General features: G+C 41.7%; 2 protein-coding genes across 3 annotated transcripts; both read left to right on the forward strand.

Annotated features, from left to right (window-relative positions):
• Positions 1–221: 221 nt before the first annotated feature.
• LOC147489129 (TRAF-like superfamily protein) lies at positions 222–3,241 on the forward strand. 2 transcript variants are annotated; one of them, XM_086570856.1, is made up of 2 exons: positions 222–1,339; positions 2,793–3,241. In XM_086570856.1, exons 1-2 carry the CDS (start codon positions 437–439, stop codon positions 3,045–3,047), a joined length of 1,158 nt encoding a protein of 385 aa, XP_086426982.1. In that variant the 5' UTR covers positions 222–436; the 3' UTR covers positions 3,048–3,241. The 2 variants fall into 2 exon arrangements, with proteins under 2 accessions (XP_086426982.1, XP_086426983.1); XM_086570857.1 differs by lacking the exon at positions 2,793–3,241 and adding an exon at positions 1,732–2,046 and having other exon boundaries at positions 387–1,339.
• A 403-nt stretch (positions 3,242–3,644) lies between these two features.
• Positions 3,645–11,356, forward strand: LOC147489130 (uncharacterized). The gene is made up of 6 exons (XM_086570858.1): positions 3,645–6,294; positions 6,395–6,509; positions 6,700–6,765; positions 6,961–7,049; positions 9,495–10,435; positions 10,518–11,356. Exons 5-6 carry the CDS (start codon positions 10,001–10,003, stop codon positions 10,941–10,943), a joined length of 861 nt encoding a protein of 286 aa, XP_086426984.1. The 5' UTR covers positions 3,645–6,294; positions 6,395–6,509; positions 6,700–6,765; positions 6,961–7,049; positions 9,495–10,000; the 3' UTR covers positions 10,944–11,356.
• The last annotated feature ends 10,060 nt before the right edge of the window (positions 11,357–21,416 follow it).

Here is a 21,416-nt window from a genome sequence, read left to right on the forward strand (position 1 = left end):
TGTCTTGCCCTTGATATTATTAGGGGGACAGTTATATCTTGATGATTGTGCATTTGAATCGCTATTAGTCATGGAAATCGTACAAAGAAGCACCATGCATATAGCATACTACATCCTTGGACCGGAGGCCCGGCATGGACACTTTCAGATTTGAACCAAACCAAAAAAGTAGTTAAACCAGAATCAGCATATCTAAGCATAGCATTATTAACTACAACAACATTCTCTCTCCATCACACATTTGTTTCTGTTTGTAAAAAATTTGAATCCGTAAAATGTTATTGTTGTTGAAGTAAAAGTAGTAAAGAAAACGAGATTTTGACCGAACTTAACTACTTAGCAATTTACATGAATACCCTTAGCATTTTGGTTTTCCCTTTTACTTAGATTATTCTTTGATTTGAAAGCCGGCCTCCTCTCTCAAAAAGTAAAAGTAATGGATGTTCCAGATCAGAAATGTGGAAGCTTGAAAGAGGTAGCACATTTGTTTCATTGTGATCTTTTTGATACAGAGATAGTGCATAAAATAGGACAAATCCTTCTTCTTGGATTATCTACAGCCTGTGTAGACAATACAAGCGGGGATTTGTTCAAGAGCCCGGCGTCAGTGGCTGTTGATATTAGAAAGGAAATGGTGGACTATCTTACTCAAAGAAGTGAAACATTTATTGCGGAATCATTGATTGAACAAGGTTCTCCATATATGATAACATCTGAACATCCAGTTGATATTGTATCGGATTTGATTGACGATTTTGCAAGTTCAAAGCAGAACTTGTTTAGTCGGGTCTCTGGGTGGTTACTGAGTGAAAAACGTGAGGATAAGATTGATGACTTTGTGCAAGAGATGGAATTCAGAAGCTTTTGGCTGATGGAGAGAAGATTGTCTATTGGACAGACTTTGCTGAAATACCTTGACCCCAAGAATGAATTTCACTGTAAAATGAATTTTGGCTCGGCGGAAGACCTCAGCTGTCATACTAATGCGTGCAGTTTTAGACCTATCAGTTGCACGAATGTGGGTTGCAGGGCTAGCTTTAGTTCAGTTCACATGGAAAAACACGACTCATTATGTCCGTTCAAGATCCTTCCTTGTGAGCAGAAGTGCTCAGAGAGTATTACCAGACGTGAGATGGATAGGCATTGCATAACTGTTTGCCCTATGAGGCTCGTGAACTGCCCTTTCTACCATGTCGGTTGTCAATCTTCCATTCCACATACTACTACAGAGCAACACTGTTCAGAGTTTCTAGAGCCTCACTTGCTCTGTATTCTTCGATTAATCCACAAAGAAGCAGCGATGGATGATCTAAAATGTCGGGTGGAGCAGCTGCTGAAGGTGGTCTTTCCTACTCATGTTTGTGATTTATATTGTGGGTGTCTTTCGTCACGGTTACTTTTCTCTAATGATATTTGTTTTGCTTGCTGAACTTGCTTCCTTTTTCTCCCATACCCACAGATCCATATTTTAGCGTTGAAACAGAAAGAAAGAATAACAAACTAATCTAGAATATGATTTTTGAAGATATGGAATTGAGAAATGTGCATTGGAGGAGCGTTAACAAATATACAATATGTGGATCATATGCGGACATATTCGAGATCTGTATCATTTGCTTGTGATGAATAAGTTCTAGTTAATTTAGTGTTAGAGAAAAATATTGTAAAGGGATAGTGGATCCAGATGGTTTACTTGTGCTCAACTAACATAGTTGATATCAATATTTGTAGAGAAAGGAACTCAAAATCCCTTAGAGATGAAGGAAAGGCATTGATTGAGGTACTGAACGAATTAGAGAAGACTTATGTCATTGGAAGACAGAGATTAGATAGGACCGAATATACTTTTCTCGTGGCATTTAGTCTATATTGTCTAGTTACCATCTCTTACATTTCTTGATATTGGATTTAGGCGTATGCTATTGATGTTAAATGTTTTTTCTTTCACATTTTTTTTCTTCTCACTATTGATGTTAAATGTTTTTTTCTCATATAGAAATGTAAAATGTCCACATTAGCTTCATAAATTTAATGGTTTGAATTGCGCAATTCCTAGTAGCATATAAAGAAGTCATGGTATATTAATGTGTGGCCAGACAAGAAGAATTTGGATTGAAATCTGATTTTGCCATTATAAGATCCTTCTAAGTAAATGCCTAATGGACGTCTTTTCTGGTCAGTGGAGACACATGAACTCTTAAACAGAAGGTTGCAAGGAATGTTCAAGCAGCTTTTTGAGCACAAATGCAACCTTTAGATAGATGACAACTTTTCATCTTTTCCTCATCTCAAAATCAAATCCTCTTTTTAGTAACTTAAAGTCTTATCAGGTTTCATATTATCTAAATCCATCATAGAAAATTTGGGGAGAAAACAGATTTATCTAATTTTAGGAAACCCCTCCCCACCACACACCACCACACACACCTGATTAGTCCTGCGTGTGATGGATGATGTGTTAAAAAGTAGTTACTGAAATTAGAATACAGATGATTTCCAGAAAACATGTTTGAATCCACAAAGAAGTTAAAACTTAAAACATGGGATGTTTGATCTGCGAAAGACTTATGATAGATTGATAGCTAACCTACAAGTTTCAGTTTAACTTATTTAAGCATACTGAGATTGATTGCTCTGTCAACATGGATGAACACTGAGATGTCAACTATGATCCTCTTAGTTTCACTCTTAAATTTTGTTTCCTCTTCTTTACCGTCTTTTCTTATCACCAACCTCGTAGCAGACCAGTTATAAAATTCAATGGATAATATATTTTTTATGTTCTGTGACAGTTGTCTTCTGTTGATCAACTCTGTGAAGCTCAGTGTGTCAGATCTTTAACCAGGATAGTTAAGGACCTTGATGCAAAGATTGGGCCACTAGATAAGTATTCTCCTGGTACCGCTAGTGAGGAATGCAATAATACTGCAGATGTCCCACAGCATGTGGCTGATAAGACAATGAGCAAAGTGCAGTCCACTTCAGAGTCGATCAGCACTTTGGAGGATCTTAAAGAGGAAACATCTCTTCAACATCATATAGACTGACAGATATGCAACCTTCCTTTTCTTTTCAATCAATCGTATCTTGTGCCATCACTAACCCCTTTTTGTTTTTCGATTTTATATTTATCTATCTATAAATTGAGTTGAATTCTATGGGGCACCAACATCTGTAAGTATAAAATGTGGAATACTGCTAAACTTGTTACTATATCTTTGACATACATATGTTTGTAATCCTTGTATGTCTTCATTTGTTTTTAGTGTAAAAGCATGGATAATTGAGAATCTGATCGTACCAACATAAAATGGTCTCTAATTCCACAGTTAAACATAAACTAAGATATTTTTTAGGCTGCTAAACATATAGTTGGAAATTAAAAAATAGTTGAAGCACAGACACGATTAGGCCCAATTTCACATTTACTTAATAAACTCACCTCGTTATGGGTTATCATGGGTTACGAATGATTTATTTCTGTTGATTGGAGCTACAATCACCCTCTTAGAGTTTCATTTACGACCACTCTTTACCACCTTGCCTAGAACAGGATATTTTTAAGAAGAAGCTTTAAATTGTGTGAATTTCCATCGGACACATGGCAATAAAAACTAAGACACATGGAAATAAAAATGTTGTTTCTTTGTTTATGTTTGTGTTTGTTTTTTAGGACTTATCCCTCAGTCAAACAAATACGTAGGGTATATAAATCAGAATAAAATCTGTATGGGTGCTTTCATGACACTCTTGATGATGGAGCTTCTCTAGTTAGACGCTTTGATGCTCCCGCTCCACCATCTGTTGACTAAGGTTTTGGTACCCCATTGCCCTGTGGTTGACTTCACCAGAAATGGTTAAAAGAGAATTTGGGCACCAGTCAGGTTGAATAACGGCATAATTGCCATAATGGTTAAAAGAGAACATGTGTTGCCATAATTGTTTACACGAGCTTTCACCATTGTCAGGGGGATTCAATGCATGTTGAGTGCCAACACTGATGGTGCTCTCATGGTTGATTAGTTGTGTGCAAACTCAGCACCAATGGCAGAATAGGTCAGGGGGTTCGTTACATGATAGAAGGAAGGTGTCAGACTTGTCTTTCAAAGTTAGAGAAGCTATTAAATTTTTGAAGGAGAAATTCTACCCAACGGCACATTTGGTGTTCGGAGTTACAAGGTTTAAGGAAAATCAGTTCCAAATGCAAGAAACCTGTTTCCTACCACAGTTAGAAACGCTAAGCATCTGATGTTTGGAAAAATATAGCATTGTGCTGATTGCTGCATCGTCATGCTGCCAGTGAAGTTATATTGTGCCAGAATGACAAAAACAGGTTACACAGTTAATATTTAGCTCAGACGTGCCTGCATCCCTGATGCAACTTCACATCCCTTAAGAGGGCGGGATCGACCATGCCCTCTCTGGATTATGACATTTTGTGGTACCAACTGCCAAGTACCAGCTATTGTTAAGACATTAGGTGAAAGACCATATGTTTTCTTTTTATAAGATCTACTAATGAATACAATGTTTTGAAGTTAACAGCTTGTATGACTGGTGGACCATTAGAACCATTAGAACTAGCAGATGCCAGTGCTATAAACATGGCAATTTAGTTGAACGAACACATGTTGATGATAGAAAATGATGTTTTCGTTTGTTTGTGTGATGCCAATGAAATGGAAAGGTTAGTTAGAATGTAACACTCACCAGTAAAACCCAAGTCAACGGCATGCTGATGGTGCATGTAGGACCTTTGGGACAGGAGATTACGATTGGTTTGCTCATAACATGCACAAAGATGATTAGTGCAGAAGTGGGTTCGTCACTACGCGAACATGCAGAATCCCTCTTTAGTCTCCTGAACACCAAAACTCCAATAATCCCACTGATGCAGTGGACGTCGACTTTAGAGTGTATGAAGTGCGCCTACTGAATATTGATCAGTTAAATACTGACAAAATGAGCATGGGGGGTGACGCTCCTCAAAACCCGCTCACAACCCCAAAGATTATTTCTGCTCCAGCGATCAGTGCGAAGAATGTCAGGAAATATATTTGCACCTCTTAATTTGTTTGTATATAAAATGTAACTACTGCACCCCAAATTTGATTTCCTGGCACCCCAAATTTGGAAGTTTGTCTTAACTCTTAAGGATTGTTGTCTGGGATTAGGGGTTGATTCTTGCGAATTACTCAGTTTCCCACTCGTTTTATAGAAAATATATAGATTGAAATCTAATTTGTTAATTGGTTTTAGTGGGAACTTTTCCATTTATCCCACATCACCAAGCTAAATTCCCATGACATCGAGATCTAAAACAGATCCATAATTATTTTCTTCTTTTCCAAACATTTTCTTCTTTTCCTCCGGAAAAAAATAAAAATTCAGTGTGGCATTACGCGAATGCATTTTGATATTTGACAGAGTATGATCATCAAAATCTTTCGTTGTCATACAATGACCTCAAGAACTAATAATTTCAAAACCGTAATCTATTTCCGAAGTCAATGGTGTGCATTTAGTTGTGATTTGTGATCTACCATGTTCTACTGGATAATAGATATCACATCAACATGCAACGGATAACTTATTTATAAGTTTGGACAATTTTGCTATCATCACAACCACTGTGATCTATCACCTATTTCACATTTTCACCTATGCATTTGCCTCATTAACAGATTTACTAGGATGCTAATTCCTTCCATAAATGAATACCAAAATATGAATTATCTACCTATTATTTTCTGCTTTTTATCCTATATAAAAATGACACAACCTTTTGCCCTTTTTGGCAATTTCAAACAACCTATCTCATTCCAACATCTTGCAACTATATGAACAATCCTTGGTTTGCATCATAAAGCCAAAAGTTGTCATACATGCACCTGTCTCATCATAGCTCTTTCCATTCCCGACAACCACAACTCCCACACCACATCACAACTTAAAAAAAAAAACATTTTTCTGCTGCACAAGCACTAACCGATCTTTATACCAAACGTCATACTTCTTGTTTTGTATAAGTGTATCTAGGGAATGTTAGCTTGATGAATGCTGTTATTTGCCAACATTTCTAATAGCTTTGACAGTAAGTTTACTGCTATGAGAATGGAGGAATGTCTCATCTCAGATTCTTTGAGTCCTAGAATTGTGTCTACTGCGATCAATGGTAACCAGGACAGCCCGAGTTTTGAATTAACAGCTGCATTGATTATTTCTAAAAGTCTACCGTGGTTACCGTACTCGGCGTAGGTTGGCAGACACTGCTGTTGTTGCCGAAGAGCTTTGGTTAGTGACTGACTCACCATACTTTAGTTCTCTTGTATATTGCTTTTGTTCTGCAACACTGTTAAATTGTTGTTTCTGTTCTTTGGCCTGGTTTTATAAGGTGGCAAGTGATTGATTATGTTCGACTTAATCAAAGTACAATATCCTTCTTTGATTTTTCGAAACCAGAATCTGCAGTTTCTCGTTGGAATCGAATTAGTTTGAATGCTTCGAAGGTAATGCTGTTATATTTCTCTTTGCTTTACTTTTTTACTTCCATTTTATTTTGCTTTTTGCCAAATTGTCTTAACCGTTTCACATTTAACATATTTTCAATCTTTTTTGGTTGATTTCATTGACATGGTGGGTTCGTCTTGTCCTTTACTTGTTCCTAAAGCAGAAAATGTTTTGTCAACTTTTGAACAGGTTGGGAAGTGCTTATCTAAAGACGCTAAAGCTCTCAAATTAGCTTTTCAACACTGGATTGCAGCCGTAAGTTAATTTGTCAGGGTGTTTTCAAAGATTAAATTGATCTTATCAATTACAACCTTTGAATGAAAGTGATCTGCCTATTTTACTTCCGTAATTAAGGATGTCAAGTTTTTGTTAAAATTAGGATTAAGACATTCTAATTGCACAAAAAATTCTGACTGAAAAGTGTTCTAAATATCGTCTTTCCTCATGTAGATTGATGCACGACATCAGTATGGGCATAGCTTGCACTTCTACTATGACGAGTGGTGTCAAGTAGACTCTCAACAACCCTTTTTCTACTGGTGAGTAAACCTAATGGAAGAAATGGATTTACAGCTTCAACCAATCTGTATGAACCGTGTTCATAACCACTAACCTTACTAGCATTAGAGCTCTCTTTTTTATCGGTTGTACCAACGTTTTATGTTGCCTACAACCCATTTCGGGATCAAGCCGCATAGTTCACTATTTTCTCCTCATCCCTCTCCTCACTCTCTTATGAGCTGCCTCTTTCTAGAGAAACCTCCTTTTTCCTTTTTAAACCCTATTTCTTATGGGTTTTATACCCTTCCTTAAGTCTTCTCCTAGCCCTTGATCTTTCTTTCCCATCTCATGGTCCAAAATTACCCACTTGTCTCTCTTTATCCCTTTTGAGTTAAGTTTTTGTGCTCTCATCTCATGTAAGTGTTATGCTTTGGGCCTCTTATACATGTGATGTCACTAGTGATACATATGGCTACTATAGATGCCCCTCTTGGGTCTGTCGACGAAGACGGTGGACCCGAGAAGACCTTGATCTCTTGCTTGAATTCTAAACCTTCGTGGTATCATATGACTTGGTCTCATATTTTTGTGTATTCCTCTGACACTAGCTTTGAGATACAAAACCTTTTGAAAGCAGTTTTTTAATGGAGGTGTGCCACCTCGAAATGTCAAATAGTTTGAATGTCTCAATTTGTATCATTTTGGTTCACATTGATAGTTTATCAGCTCATCCCTTGAAGTTTTAACCAATACAAGTTTAAGGGAGTGTACAACCCTGCATGTGACAGTTTACGGGGTGTCCAACCCATGTGTAAAGGTTCTAATTGGTTGACCTTACAAATGTAGGCAATAATCGAGGAGAATGGTGTTTGTGGGATTGAATTGACCGAGTTCGTTCTGAGCGAACTGCCTACGTATTAAGTTCTCTCTGCTGGGGGGAGACTTGAATTAGGTCAGACGTAGTTCCTCATTCTCTTTATATAGGCAAGGTGTCCGCGCCTCTCGTATTCCCGCGTCAGGTCAGATCCAGCCTTGATGGCGAGTTATGGTCATCTATTTTGAAGCGTGCTTGAAGATTCAGTCTTGATGGTTGTAATAAAGACATACATTACGAGCCATTGCTGGGCAAGAGGAGTGAGCGCTATGTAGGTCATTTTTTGACGAGATCGTCCACTCGACTCGAGTCACCTTGAAGCGAGCTCGCAGGTCGAATGGATGAGATCGGTTGGTGGTGTGGTCACTCTTGGTGCGAGTTGAATATGTTGCTTGTCTAGTTTGAGTCACTATGAAGCGAGCTATGAGGACGAGGATATGAGATGGGTTGTTAACTCTACTGTGCTGGACACATGTTTGATATTCATTGGATTATGAATATTATTCCCTCACATAGCCCCATCTCAGTAGGTCGTTTAGTATGTTTTAGCGATCTGCTGAGAGAGAACGTTAGCACGTGTGTAGCATATATGTGGAATAATAACGACCTCGTTTTCTGGAAGTCGAAAAGACAAAACATAAGGAGACGTGTCAGTTAGGGTTCAGTGCAATGATGGCCTGCATTGGGAACTGAACGGGCAGCGTGTATAAGACGGTTTGGGGAACTAGAGAGTTATTGTTTTGTTTCATTTTCTTCAGATTTGTGAGATCGTTGAGTGCTCAGGTTAGTGCTATCTCCTCCATTTTCCTCTTCTCGTTTTGATAGTTTAAACTTTGCTTGTTAGGTTATTTCCTTTTTTCGTTTTCACAACATGTCTGACTCCGATGATACACGATCGGAGGAGGTTATAGTAGGGTCGGTAGGGTTTGGTAGTGAAGAAGAATATGTAAGATCTGAATCTGTAGTTGCTTTGGAGAGTGTTCTGGTCCTTGTGAGGGTTCTTCTTCTAGTAGGTTGCCCTCCTAGAAATGTAGATAAGCGTGCTTTGGAAAGTTTTGGAGATTTGAAGGATGCTTATGGTATAGATGTTAGCAACCTGGAGATACATGAAATAGGGGATGACGTTGACGCTTTAAATAACGCGTTCGTCCCACAGGGATATGGGGTGGTAGTTTGTGACGGGCAATTCCGAGCTGGCATGAGGATACCGTTCTCGAAACTTACATATAACTTTTTAAACTTTTGTAAGAAAGTGCATTGCCAGCTCGTTGGAAACACTTGGCATTTGTTTAGAGTATTCGACCTGTTGAATGAGAGCTTGGGGTACCGTGTTAAAAGTCGCTGATATTATTGAGCACTTCGCTGTGAAGCGATCTTGTGCTAATAATTTTAGTTTGCAGACGCTAACGGAGAAGTCAAGCGTTCTGGACGGTGTGAGCAACGAGCCTTGGGAGAGAAGGCCGTTGTTGTTAATTGGAAATTAGTGTGCTAGTGGGTTTGCAGTTCATACTAGGGTTTGCAATTTTTCTGGTATATTTTTGTGTCTTTTGTTGTATATTGAGCAATATTTGTTTGTTTTGAACTGACCTTGGAAATGGTTGTTTTGCAGAGATCGCTATTCCAAGCCGTACTAACCGGGGAGTGATCAAGAGGTTCGCTAAGCTTAGTTGAGCTAAAAAGCAAGAGAAACTGCCTGAGGTAGCGGCGTTCTTTGTGGAAAGGGGAGATCGTGGGATAAGGTTCAAGCGGAGGAGTCAAAAGAAAATGGCTCGTCGTCAGGTCGATAGTGAGTCTTCTAGCGAGTTCGTCATGGAGAGGGAAGATAGTGCGTTGTGACTAGGGAGGCTAGGAACAGGAGTCGAGAGTGGGGCGGTGAGGCCTGTGGGAGGTGCTGGGACCTCTAAGAGTGATGGTGGGGTGCCTAAGCTTAGTGGTGGGAAGGGTCACCATTATGGTTCTGATCCTACTTCCCGGGAACAAACTAGTAGGCGTGCGCCCGCTCTGGTGGATGTAGATGAGCTGAGAGTTTCAGTTTGTGAACCTGGAAGTTTGTTGAAGAGAAAAGTTGTTGCTGATGACGATAGGGTGGCTAAGGCATCTCGTCTGGAGGGCATAATGAGGGTGGAGTCTGGTCACCATTCTTCAGGGAAGAAAGCTGGGCGTTCTGAGGGGGGTTCGAGCTCCCGGGTGAGGTCGTTCCAAAGGGTCGATCTGGGCGATGATGACCTGGACTCACTCGAGAAGGAGAAGGGTACTACTGCGGTAACTGATGTTCCCCCTGCTAGAAGAGAAAAGTTTTCTGGCAAGGGTAGTGCCAAGGCTGGTCTTAGTAAGGGGAAGGGTGGCGCTCTTGAGACGGGGATCACCTATGTTAACCCCGATACTGGAGAAACCCAGTACATGATGAGGTATGACTGCAACTTTTTCCAGTCGGCTCCAATTGCGAGTTGCTTACTGGACAGCATCGTTCTTGATGGAGATTGGCGGAACTTGGATGCTATGGGCGACCTTGCCGCAAACGTGAGGGCCATGGACCTTGGATATTGCTTGGTACGTACTTGTATAACTTGGCTTTTTTGCTGTGTATGATTAGGATGATTCATTGATCTGTGGACGTACTGCTGTTTCGTAGGTACTATCCAGGTATCAAAAGTTGAAAGAGCTGGTTGTGATCACTGAGGCTAAAAAGGGCGAGCGAGAGAAGATGAAAGAAAAACTAGAGAACGTGCATACCGTTCAAGTCTTGCTCCAAGCCAATTTTGACGAACTAAAGAAGCAACATGATCAGGTCGCTCTGGAGAAAATGGTCATGGCAGGGGCGCTGGAGGAAGCGAATGACGAGGTGGCACTGTACACTAATCTGTACACTGGGTATGTGGAGAAGGCAACAGCTGCAGCCAAGGCGGCGAAGGATGCCTATGAGACTCTGTTCGGAGAGGAGATTGAGCTGGCCAAGGACTACAACGATATGGAGCAGAAATACCTTGCTTTACAGGAGGGAGGAACCAGAACGTGGGACTCGAGGTACAACAATGTTAGACGCACCTGGAGATGCTAGTACCGTTCTTCCTGTATTTGAAGGTCCTGTTCTTGTGAATGATGTTGCCTCGGATCCCGCCCTGGATGGAGCTGCTTTGGAGGACATGCTGGAGCCCCTAGCCACTGAGAGTTTGCCGAATGTTTCTTGAATCTTGTCAATTGTGAGAGAATATTCCCTTGTTTTTGTTTGTCCTATTTGTGATTAGTTGTTATGATACAGTAAAGCTGGTTTCCTGGGCTTGCCTGGGTAGTTCACCTTAATTGTTGTTGTTGCATGGCATTGGCCAAATACATTAAGAGTTGGTAACCTGGGGCGACCTAGGTAGTTCGCCTTACTATTTGCTTTAATTTTGAGAACTTGACGAACTGGTTTCCACATAAGTGGCAGTTCGGTAGTTTTAAAAGAACAGGTTTCCTGAGTGTGTTCAGACAGTTTGTGTTTTGCACTTATGAAATACATGTTTACTTTTGAAGTATGATCTTACTTTTGTCTGAATGCTTGTTGCATGTTGCTTTAATATCTCAGTAAGAACTTGACCTAGAGACGTATGTTCGGTCGTCTAAGAAGACTTAGGATGCCTTAAAGCATTTTAGCTTGGTTACGTAAGCATTCTGCAATAAGTTGATCCTCGAGTTGTAGGTATTCAACTAGTGAGAATTGTTGGAGCTATGAAGCCTTTGAGCTCGAGTGTACGTTGTAGCTTAAGTAAGTGTGTTGCTCTTAGAGAGCATTTTACATTAAGTTAACCTTAGAAATGTAGGTTTTGAACTAGTGAGAAGTGCTGGAGCTATGAAGCCTTTGAGCTCGAGTGAGCGTTGTAGCTTAAGTAAGCGTGTTACTCTTAGAGAGCATTCTACACTAAGTCAACCCTAGAAATGTAGGTTTTGAACTAGTGAGAGTTGTGTGAGACATGTAGCCCTGAGCTTGAATGAACGTTTGATCGTACAGAATATTTGAGCTCTGGAGAGCGTTTAAGTTCGTTTGAATGTTTTGCTCTTAGAGAGCATTCTGCACTTAGTTGACCCTAGAAGTATAAGTCTCAAACTAGCGAGAAGTGTTAAGGCTAAGTAACCTGTGAGCTATGTAGCCTTGAGCTCGAGTGAGCATTTTAATGTGGAGAACGTTTAAGCCCTGTAGAGCATTTTAGTTCGAGTGAGTGTTCTGCTCTTAGAGAGCGAGCTGTGCGTCTACTTGATAACATTGAGAGATGCAAAATTAAAGATATATGTATAATGCTAAGAGTAAGAACTCATGAAAATGGGATTGTTTATTTATAAAATTTCTTTAACAAGAAAGTACGTATTCCAAGGACGTGAAAGTGCCTGTCCATCTTGAGTTTTGGTCCAATATGCTCCATTGCCAATGACTCGTTCCATTATATAAGGGTCTTCCCATGTTGGTGCCAGTTTTGAGTCATCCTTAGTCTTTTTCAAGACTAGGTCGCCAGGTTGGAAACTTCAAGGGTTAACTCGCTTGTTGTATGTCTTCCTCAGGGTTTGATGGTAGGATGCCACTCGAATGGCTGCTAGATTGCGTCGTTCCTCAAGTAAGTCGACCTCACAAGCAAGAATGGAATCGTTCTGACCAGATTTGACGATCTCAGATCGAGTCGTTGTAATAGTCAGCTCAATAGGAATAACGGCCTCAGTACCGTAGCATAGTGAGAATGGTGACTCCCCTGTACTAGAACGAGCTGTCGTTCTATGAGCCCATAGGATGTTTTCTAGCAGCATTGGCTACTGGATTTTGTTCTTTTCGATCTTCTTTTTCAAGTTCTTCAGAATTACTTTGTTACTAGCTTTTGCTTGACCATTGCTCTGAGCGTATTAGGGAGTGGAGAATGCGTGAACGATCTTCCACTTGGCCAAGAATTATTTGACTGTTTTTCCTTTGAATTGAGAGCCATTATCCATCACCAATGTATGGGGGAGGCCAAATTTGCTAATGATGTCGGTCCAAATGAAGCTTCTGACATTAGATTATTTGACATGAGCCAAGGGAATCAGTTCCACCCATTTGGTGAAGTAGTCTGTTGCAGCTAGGATGAACCGAAAGCATGTGCTTTTATGTGGAATGAATAGACCCATGATGTCCAATCCCCACATGTGAAATGGCTAAGGGCTGGCAATGTTGATCAGTTCGCGAGCTGGCTGGATGATGTTGTGGCCAAATGTTTGACACTTAATACATTTGAGTACATACTTCTTGGCATCGATATGCATTCTTTGCCAGAAGTATCCTTGTGAGATCGCTTTGTGAGCCAGAGAGCGACCTCCTGCGTGGTTTCCGCATTCTCTCCGTGGGATTTCTGCAAAAATCATCTGACCTTGTTTTGGGCTTATGCACCTCAGATGTGGTCTCCGACGGATTTTCTGAAAAGTTTGTCGTTTACTAGGCAGTAGCAACCTAACTGGTATTGAAACTGTCTGGCCTTGGTGTGATATGTTGGTATTTTTCGAGCTAGATATAATCTATGATAGGTTGCATCCATGTTTGACTCATCTGACTGTCAGAGAGTGGGCATAGGTCGGTAACTTCTAGGACGTGCTCATTTTGGTAAGCAGGTCGATCGACTACTTCGATGAGTAGCTTCCTAGGGTCACAGTTCGGTGTTTGAGTCGCGAGGTACGCCAAGCTGTTAGCGTGGCGATTATCTTCCCGTAGGAAATGTCGTATGGTGACCTTTTTGAAAGAATGCAGTAATTGATCTACAACTTGAAGGTACTTAGAAAGGTTACCTTCATTGGTGGTATACTCATGGGCGACCTGGCGAACGACCAGTTGTGAATCACGGAAGACCTTGAGTTCTAATGTCATGCGAAGTCCCATGATTAGGGCTTCGTATTCAACTTTATTGTTGGACGACGCGAAATCGATGTGAATTGATTTTTCCACCATAGAACCATCTGGTGACACTAGGACTACTCCGACTCTGCTACCACCTGGATTGCTGGCTCCATCTACGAAAATTGACCATATTAACGCGTCATGTTGTTTTGAGGTCGGGGTGTTGACCTCGGGTTCCCAGTTTAGGTTGTCAACTAGGAAATCTGCTAAGAAATTAGCAACGACCTGACCTTTTTGAGAGGTTCTTGGGGTGAACTCAATGTGGTGCTCACCGAGTTTTTCTGCCCATACTGCCATGCGAGTTGTCTTATTGGCTTTAAGAAGTATCTTCTTTAGTGGCAGGTCGGTGTGCACTTTGATTGGGTGTGCTTGGAAGTAGGGCCTGAACTTTCTTGCTAAATAAAGTAGTGTCAGTACTGCCTTTTCAATGTGGGAGTAGTTCATCTCAGCTGGCAACAAAGTCTTGCTTGTGAAGTAGATCGGTCTCTTTGCGTTCTGTTCCTCTTTGAAGAGAACTGAACTGATAGCAAAGTCAGAAACAGTTAAGTACATCCCCAACATTTCACCATCAATTGGTTTTGCCAGCACAGGTGGTGTTGTCAAATAGTCCTTGGGAGTAGAGAGCGCTTGGTGGCATTGCTCGTTCCATGAAAATTGTTCGCCCTTCTTGAGAATTTGTAGGAAAGGTCGGCATTTGTCTGATGCTCTCGATATGAACCGCTTTAGAGCTGCTACCATTCCTGACAGCTTCTGTATCTGCTTTTTTATTTTTGGGTCGAGCATGTCCAAGAACACTCGAATCTGATTTGGGTTTGCTTCTATTGCACGTTATGAGACCTGATGACCCATAAATTTCCCAGAGGACGCTCTAAATAGGCATTTCTCAGGGTTAAGTTTCATCTGAGTTCACCGAAGTCTGGAGAACACTTGAGTGAGATGATCTAAGTGATCTCCAACTTTCTTACTTTTGATGACCATGTCGTCTATGTAGACTTCCATGGTGTCACCTAACATGTCTTGGAACATATCGGTGACGAGTCGCTGGTAGGTCGCTCCAGCTGTTCTTGAGGCCGAATGGGAGGACGTTGTAACAGTAAATTCCTTGCTTTGTTACGAATGAGGTTTTCTCTTTGTCTTCTTCTACTAATGGAATTTGGTTGTAGCCACTATAGGCATCCATAAATGACAAGAGCTCGTAGCCGCAGGTCTGGTCTACAAGTCGGTTGATTCTTGGTAAGGGGAAGCTATCCTTAGGAGTTTCTAGATTTAGGTTGGTAAAGTCCACACAAAGGTGAACTGTGCCATTCTTTTTTGGGACTATTACGATGTTAGCGACCCATTCAGGGTAATCGACCTTCCTAATAAAGCCAACTTTTTTGAGATTTTTGACTTCTTTATTGATTACTTTTTGGAACCTAAGGGATAACTTTCGAGGTCATTGGCGAACTGGTTTAGCATTTGGGTTAACATTTAATTTATGGCATACAATATTAGGGTCAATTTCAGGCACATCGATGTACGACCAAGCAAAAACATCTTTATTTAATGATAAAAAACTTAAAAGTTGTGCCTTGAGAGTAGGATCAAGGTTAGCTCCTACATAAATGAACTTGGGGTCATCCTCGGTTCCTAGGTTGACCTTTTCCTTCAGCTCGGTCTGAGTAGCCACCTTAGTGGGTAGAGTGACCTCTGGGGTCGTAGTTGCTGGCGGTGTCTCCTTGACCGGAAAGGGTGGGGCGACCTCTGGGGTTTGCGCTTCTGGGGGGGCATTTTGGACCGAGCCCCCAGTGTTCTCCTTTGTTAGTACGCTTTGGGTGGGCCTTGGTCAGGGTCTTGACCTCAGAGATGAAGTTTTCTGCCAGCTTAGTTTTAGCGATCTCTCCCTTATTTTTAAGTGAAGCCCTAGTAGGCTTGTTGACTGAGAGGATCTGATTGCAATTGTGGGCATCGAGCTGATTGCTTCTGAGTTCCATCATGCCTCTGGGGCCAGGGAAGTGTAAAACCTGATGGAGCGTTAATGGAACCACTTGCATCTTGTGGATCCAACACCATCCTAAAATAGCAGTATAGGACGAGTTGACATCCAGAATGCTGAAGCATGTTTTGATGCTGACCTTATCTTTGTGCGACCCAACTGAGACAGGTAGAATGATGTCTCCTATTGGGTCGGCTCATGATCCGTTGAAGCCATAGAGGTGGGGGGGGGGGGTATTGGATCGATCAGGACGTGCTTGACAGTCCAGTTGCTGATCTTGACGTGGACCACTAGGGCGTCATTGTGTGAGAGACACACCTTGTTGAGGTCGGCCTCAATGAAAGTGATGTCTCTTGAGTTGCGGGCAGTTGCGTGTGGGGCAGGAGTCGCTTGTGAGGAGAACTGGTAGACTTCTTGGAGGGCGCCTACCCGTCTCCTCTTCTTCCTTGTGGATGTGATAGAGTCATCCTGGAAGGTGATCATGTTGATTGTTCTGTTATTATCTCTGTCAGATGAATGTTGGAGACAATCATGACGAGATCAATCCATAGAGCGTCCTCAAGGGCGGGAGTGATCTCGGTTGTGGTTGCGTAGAGGAGTTCGGCTTCGCTCTCTATGAGACATGAGCTTATGGTGCAGGTCGCCATCGGCTATATCAGTATAGCGCTTGATATGACCTGCCTCAATGAGGTATTGGAGGTAGTGCTTGAGTCCGCGACATTTGTTGGTCTCATGGCACTTTGCTTTGTAGAAATCGCAGTATGGTTTTCCTGTTGTGTCTTCTGGCCGCTTTACCTCAGGTCGGTAATAGGCCGCTGATTTTATTTTCTCCAATATGTAGCTTGCAGATCTTGTCGGCCACAAATAACTTCGCTTCGTTTTAATAATGCGTCGATACCGGACTTCGTCCCTGCCCGCCCGGGTCACTTTTTAGGACGGGGTAGCGTCTGAGATTGCTATGACTTCCTCTTGTCCACCGTTGTTATCTAAGCTTCCTGTAGCTTTATATATTTGTACACGCGAGTGTACAAGTCTTCCAGTTTTTCAGGACGCTCCTTCATGAGCGACCTGTATAGCCAGATGTTTTTCCGGATTGCCTTGGTGAATGCCAAGGCTGCAAAGGACTTTGGAGGTCGCTTTCTATAGACATCAAGTCTGTCTTGAATTGCCCTAAGAAAGAGGGGATTGACTCGTCTTTCTTCTGAGACAGCATGAAAAGTGAGTCGATATCGGTCTTCTTACATCTATTGTGGACTTATTGATTTGTGAACTGGTTAGTTAGCTTCTTGAAGCTATCGATGGAGTTTGGTTCCAGTGAGTAGAACCAGTCGATGGCTCCTTCTTTCAAACTTGCAGGAAACAAGTGGCATTGCAAGTAGTCGAACTTTTGCGCACTATAAAGTGCGAGGCTTTGGATGTAGCGAGCTACGTGTTGACCGGGACACGAACTGCCATCATACATTGTGAAGCTCGGCTGTATGAAATTGTGTGGGGAGGGTTTACTGAGTATTTTTGGTGTGAACGGGGATGCTCGATAAGTTTTTAGCATCTTCTGGACAATCTAAGTGGTGTCTTTTTTCACAGTACTCTAGTCGATTCGCTATGACAGCTCGTTGATTTGCTGGTTCACTTCGTTAATATCGTCCTCAGCTGTGACTCCATTGGGGATCTGGACTGCCACCCGATTTTTTAGTGCGGCGTTTTCCTGTCGCAAGAGGGTGATGTTGTCATTCATGGCTCCCATCTGTGTAGCCATGCTCTTCATTTGTTCTTGTAGGCTGTCCATGCTTCATGGGCTTGAGATTTGTTTGAAGGTTTTTCTGGTTGAATGGATGTGAACTCAAGAAATCGAGCCACAGACGGTGCCAATGTAAAGGTTCTAATTGGTTGCCCTTACAAATGTAGGCAATAATCGGGGAGAATGGTGTTTGTGAGATTGAATTGACCAAGTTCGTTCTGAGCGAACTGCCTACGTATTAAGTTCTCTCTACTGGGGGGAGACTTGAATCAGGTTAGACGTAGTTCCTCATCTTCTTTATATAGTCAAGGTGCTCGCGCCTCTCGCATTCCTGCATAAGGTCAGATCCAGCCTTGATGTCGAGTTATAGTCATTTATTATGAAGCGTGCCTGAAGATCCGGTCTCGATGGTTGTAATAAAGACATACGTTACGAGACGTTGCTGGGAGAGAGGAGTGAGCGCTATGTAGGTCATTTCTGGACGAGATCGTCCATTCGACTCGAGTCACTTTGAAGCGAGCTCGCAGGTCTAAAGGATGAGATCGGTTGGTGGTGTGGTCGCTCTGGGTGCAAGTTGAATATGTTGCTTGCCTAGTTTGAGTCACTATGAAGCGAGCCATGAGGACGAGGATATGAGGTTGGTTGTTAACTCTATTGTGCTGGACATGTGTTTGATATTCATTAGATTGTGAATATTATTCCCTCACACCATGTTTGTTTTGGACAAGAGGGTCCACAAATGGCTCCTCCCACATGCATTCATTATGATAGCACAAAATATATTTAGGGACCTTTCAGCTTGCCCCAATTTGATTTGGACATGAGGGTCCGCGGAGGGCTCACCCATCACACTCATATCCACTAGCATCTCAGTCTGCTCCCAAGTGTGATTCAGGCATGAGGGTCTGCGAAGGGTCTTCTTGAACCCCTCCGCTCTCATTCGTAAACTCAAGATCTTGTTGCGAAAGGTCTCATTCCCTCCGTTCTCATTTATAAAACTCAACAGCGTATTTGCAAAAGGTTTCATCCCCTCCACTCTCATTCGGAAAACACAAGAGCATATCTGCGAAGGGTCTTCTCGAACCCCTTCACTCTGTTTTGGAAAGCACATCAAGGAACAACTCAACCTGCCCCATGTTTGATTCAGACACGAGGGTCCGCGGAGGGCTCATCCCCCCGCACTCATTCGGATGAGTGATTGCCCAATGGCATATCCGTGAAGGGTTTTCTCGAACCCCTCCGCTCTCATTCTAAAAGCGTATCTAGGAACAGCTCTGCCTGTCTCCATGTTAGTCATGGTGTTGAACATGTGTACATTATTGAATAAGCAGACATATTCTCAAGATATTATAAGATATGTTGTACTCATATAATTACCAACTATTAACGGCCACTCTACACTACTTTAGCACCTGCAAAATTGATCTGAATATTTAACAAGTCCTCTAACGGAGTCGTATCATACAGTTGTAGAACAAAAATAGTTGTGCACCCCTATAGCGAACCAGCTCTTGATGCCTCAAGGCTGAAGTCAGCATATTAACAAGTAAATTGTTTTGTAAGATATTAGATATGTGACTTATATTTTGTTAAGGTCTGTATGAACCACCAAGGTGAAAAGTTCAAGGTATCAACTCATTACTAGTCCAAATGCATAAAAAATATTTCGGTGTCGCCACACCTACAATAGCATATATGTTTCAAATCCATAAGCTTAAAAGCCTACTCTTATGGCTCACAATGTTACCACTTACAATTTATATTGATAACGCCAAATTTGAATAATTCCAAATGGAATTCTACCCTTTGCTCTGTTTCAGAAAGCGCAACAACATCTCCGCAAAGGGTCTTCACAAACCACCCAACCCCTCCCCCCCATCGGCGTTGTTTGGGCACGAGGGTCTGCGGATCCTATCCCGCTTAAGGCTTCAGACACGAGGTCCGGGGACAGCTCTGCCTACCCCACAAGCGATGTTTGGACATGAAGGTTCGTGGATGTCTCCTCCCACCCGCACAAGGTTTTGGACGTGAGGGTCCGCGAATGGCTCCTCCCACCCGCATAAGGCTTTGGACACGAGGGTCTGGGACAGCTTTGCCTTTGCCCCACATGCATTGTTTGGACACGAGGGTCCGCGGATGGCTCCTCCCACCTGCACAAGGTTTTCTATGCGAGGGTCTGTGATAGCTATGCTTGCCCCACAAGCGTTCTTTGGACGCGAGGATCCGCGGATGGCTCCTCTCACCCACATAAAGCTTTGGACACGAGGGTCCAAGATAGCTCTGCCTGCCCCACAAGGCACCGAGGATCCTATCCCGCGTATTCTCACTTGATAAGTCAAAACCGTATTTCTCACATGTAGACCAATCTCACGTCTAACAATTTCATGTTTGATTTCTCATTATGGTATTAGTATAGCTACAACACTTTACAAATTACCAAGTATACACCTCCTCATTGCTCTAGTCTTAACCAAGTCCCACACACCTCTCCTCAATCCTCCACTTTGAGTTTAATGCTATGAAGACCACTCCCCTTGTCATAATTCACCCTGGGGGTTTTTGGTGCTCTTCAACAATACTAAACAAACTATCAGTATCATATATGAACTAGTTAAAAGTACTATTACATCTCAAGTTCACAATAATATTCTCACAAAGTCACAATAAACAGAAGTTGTATGGAAAATTATCAAAATAACATGTATCATCTAGATATTCCTTTACTCTTGCATGCCACATGTCTTTTAGATTTGAACTCTTTCTCCACATGATTTGGTGTAGAACAGGTATCCTCTATTAAATATGTACAGACAAATTCTCAAGATATTAAGAAATAATAGTGCACCCGTATATAACTCAGTGCAAAGATACCATGCTATAAATGTGAACTGTAAATCACAACTAAATATAGATACCAAGTAGGACGAGGAAGTATGCGTGTGATACATAATAGGATATATCATGTTTGCATGTGACTTGCTCATGAGACACAATGTAAGCAAGTGTACTGACACTAAATTTGCAAAATTTGCATGTGTGTGATAGTCACTAGCGCCCGATCAAGCTAAAATAAATGTTCCAAATAAACCTTTGCATAATTATTTTACCTACCATCTCACATCTCAATTAAACACTTGAACCAACTTAATGGGGTTCATCAACTCTTTAAACTACAGTAGTATGTTGTTAGATAATCTACTTAAATTCCATGATCAAACTCTAGCCGGCAATCTTGGCATCTTATGCGAAAGACTAGTTTTAAGCTCATATATAAACTAATGCTTATACCTTCCTGTCATGCAAATTTCTAAGAATAAATTTCATGACTTATACTCTCGTCAATGATAGTAAGTTACTCACATTGCAAAAGTAATATATTCAATTAAGGTTCAAAGACTACCTGCTCCGTCGTCACACCCGACTTCCAAAACCATTGACGTGCACTGAACTCGTAAGCATTGTGACCTACGTAAATGCTAACAACTTGGTAAGACTCCATTTCTCCTGTTGTGCGTATGCTCGCGCCACCCAAAGTTCTACAAACTTCCCATCCACATTTCTCCAAACACCTTATGTCCATTTATTCTAGCAGCTTCATTGCAAGGGCTTACCCTTTCCTCTGTTATTTCGGATTGATTCACCGCTCTAACATTTCAAACTCGAAGCACCATAGCTTTTTGTTGCAATTCCAGAGTGTTTCTCTCTTTCAAGCAATTCATCAAACACATACTGTGGAACTTTGTAGAACACCTCATTTGCTCACCCACCAAATGATAAAATAAGATTTCTGCCTCGACAATTTTACCCTCGATAACCGCACCACCAGATTTCATAGCATTAGCAACGACCATTTCCACATCATTAGTCCCCAAGCCAATTGAGTAACCACTAGATTTCACCAAAGTAGCAGACGATTCATTACAAGAATCAT

Source organism: Coptis chinensis, chromosome 7, assembly GCF_015680905.1.
Source record: "Coptis chinensis isolate HL-2020 chromosome 7, ASM1568090v1, whole genome shotgun sequence".
NCBI classification, from domain to species: Eukaryota; Viridiplantae; Streptophyta; class Magnoliopsida; order Ranunculales; family Ranunculaceae; genus Coptis; species Coptis chinensis.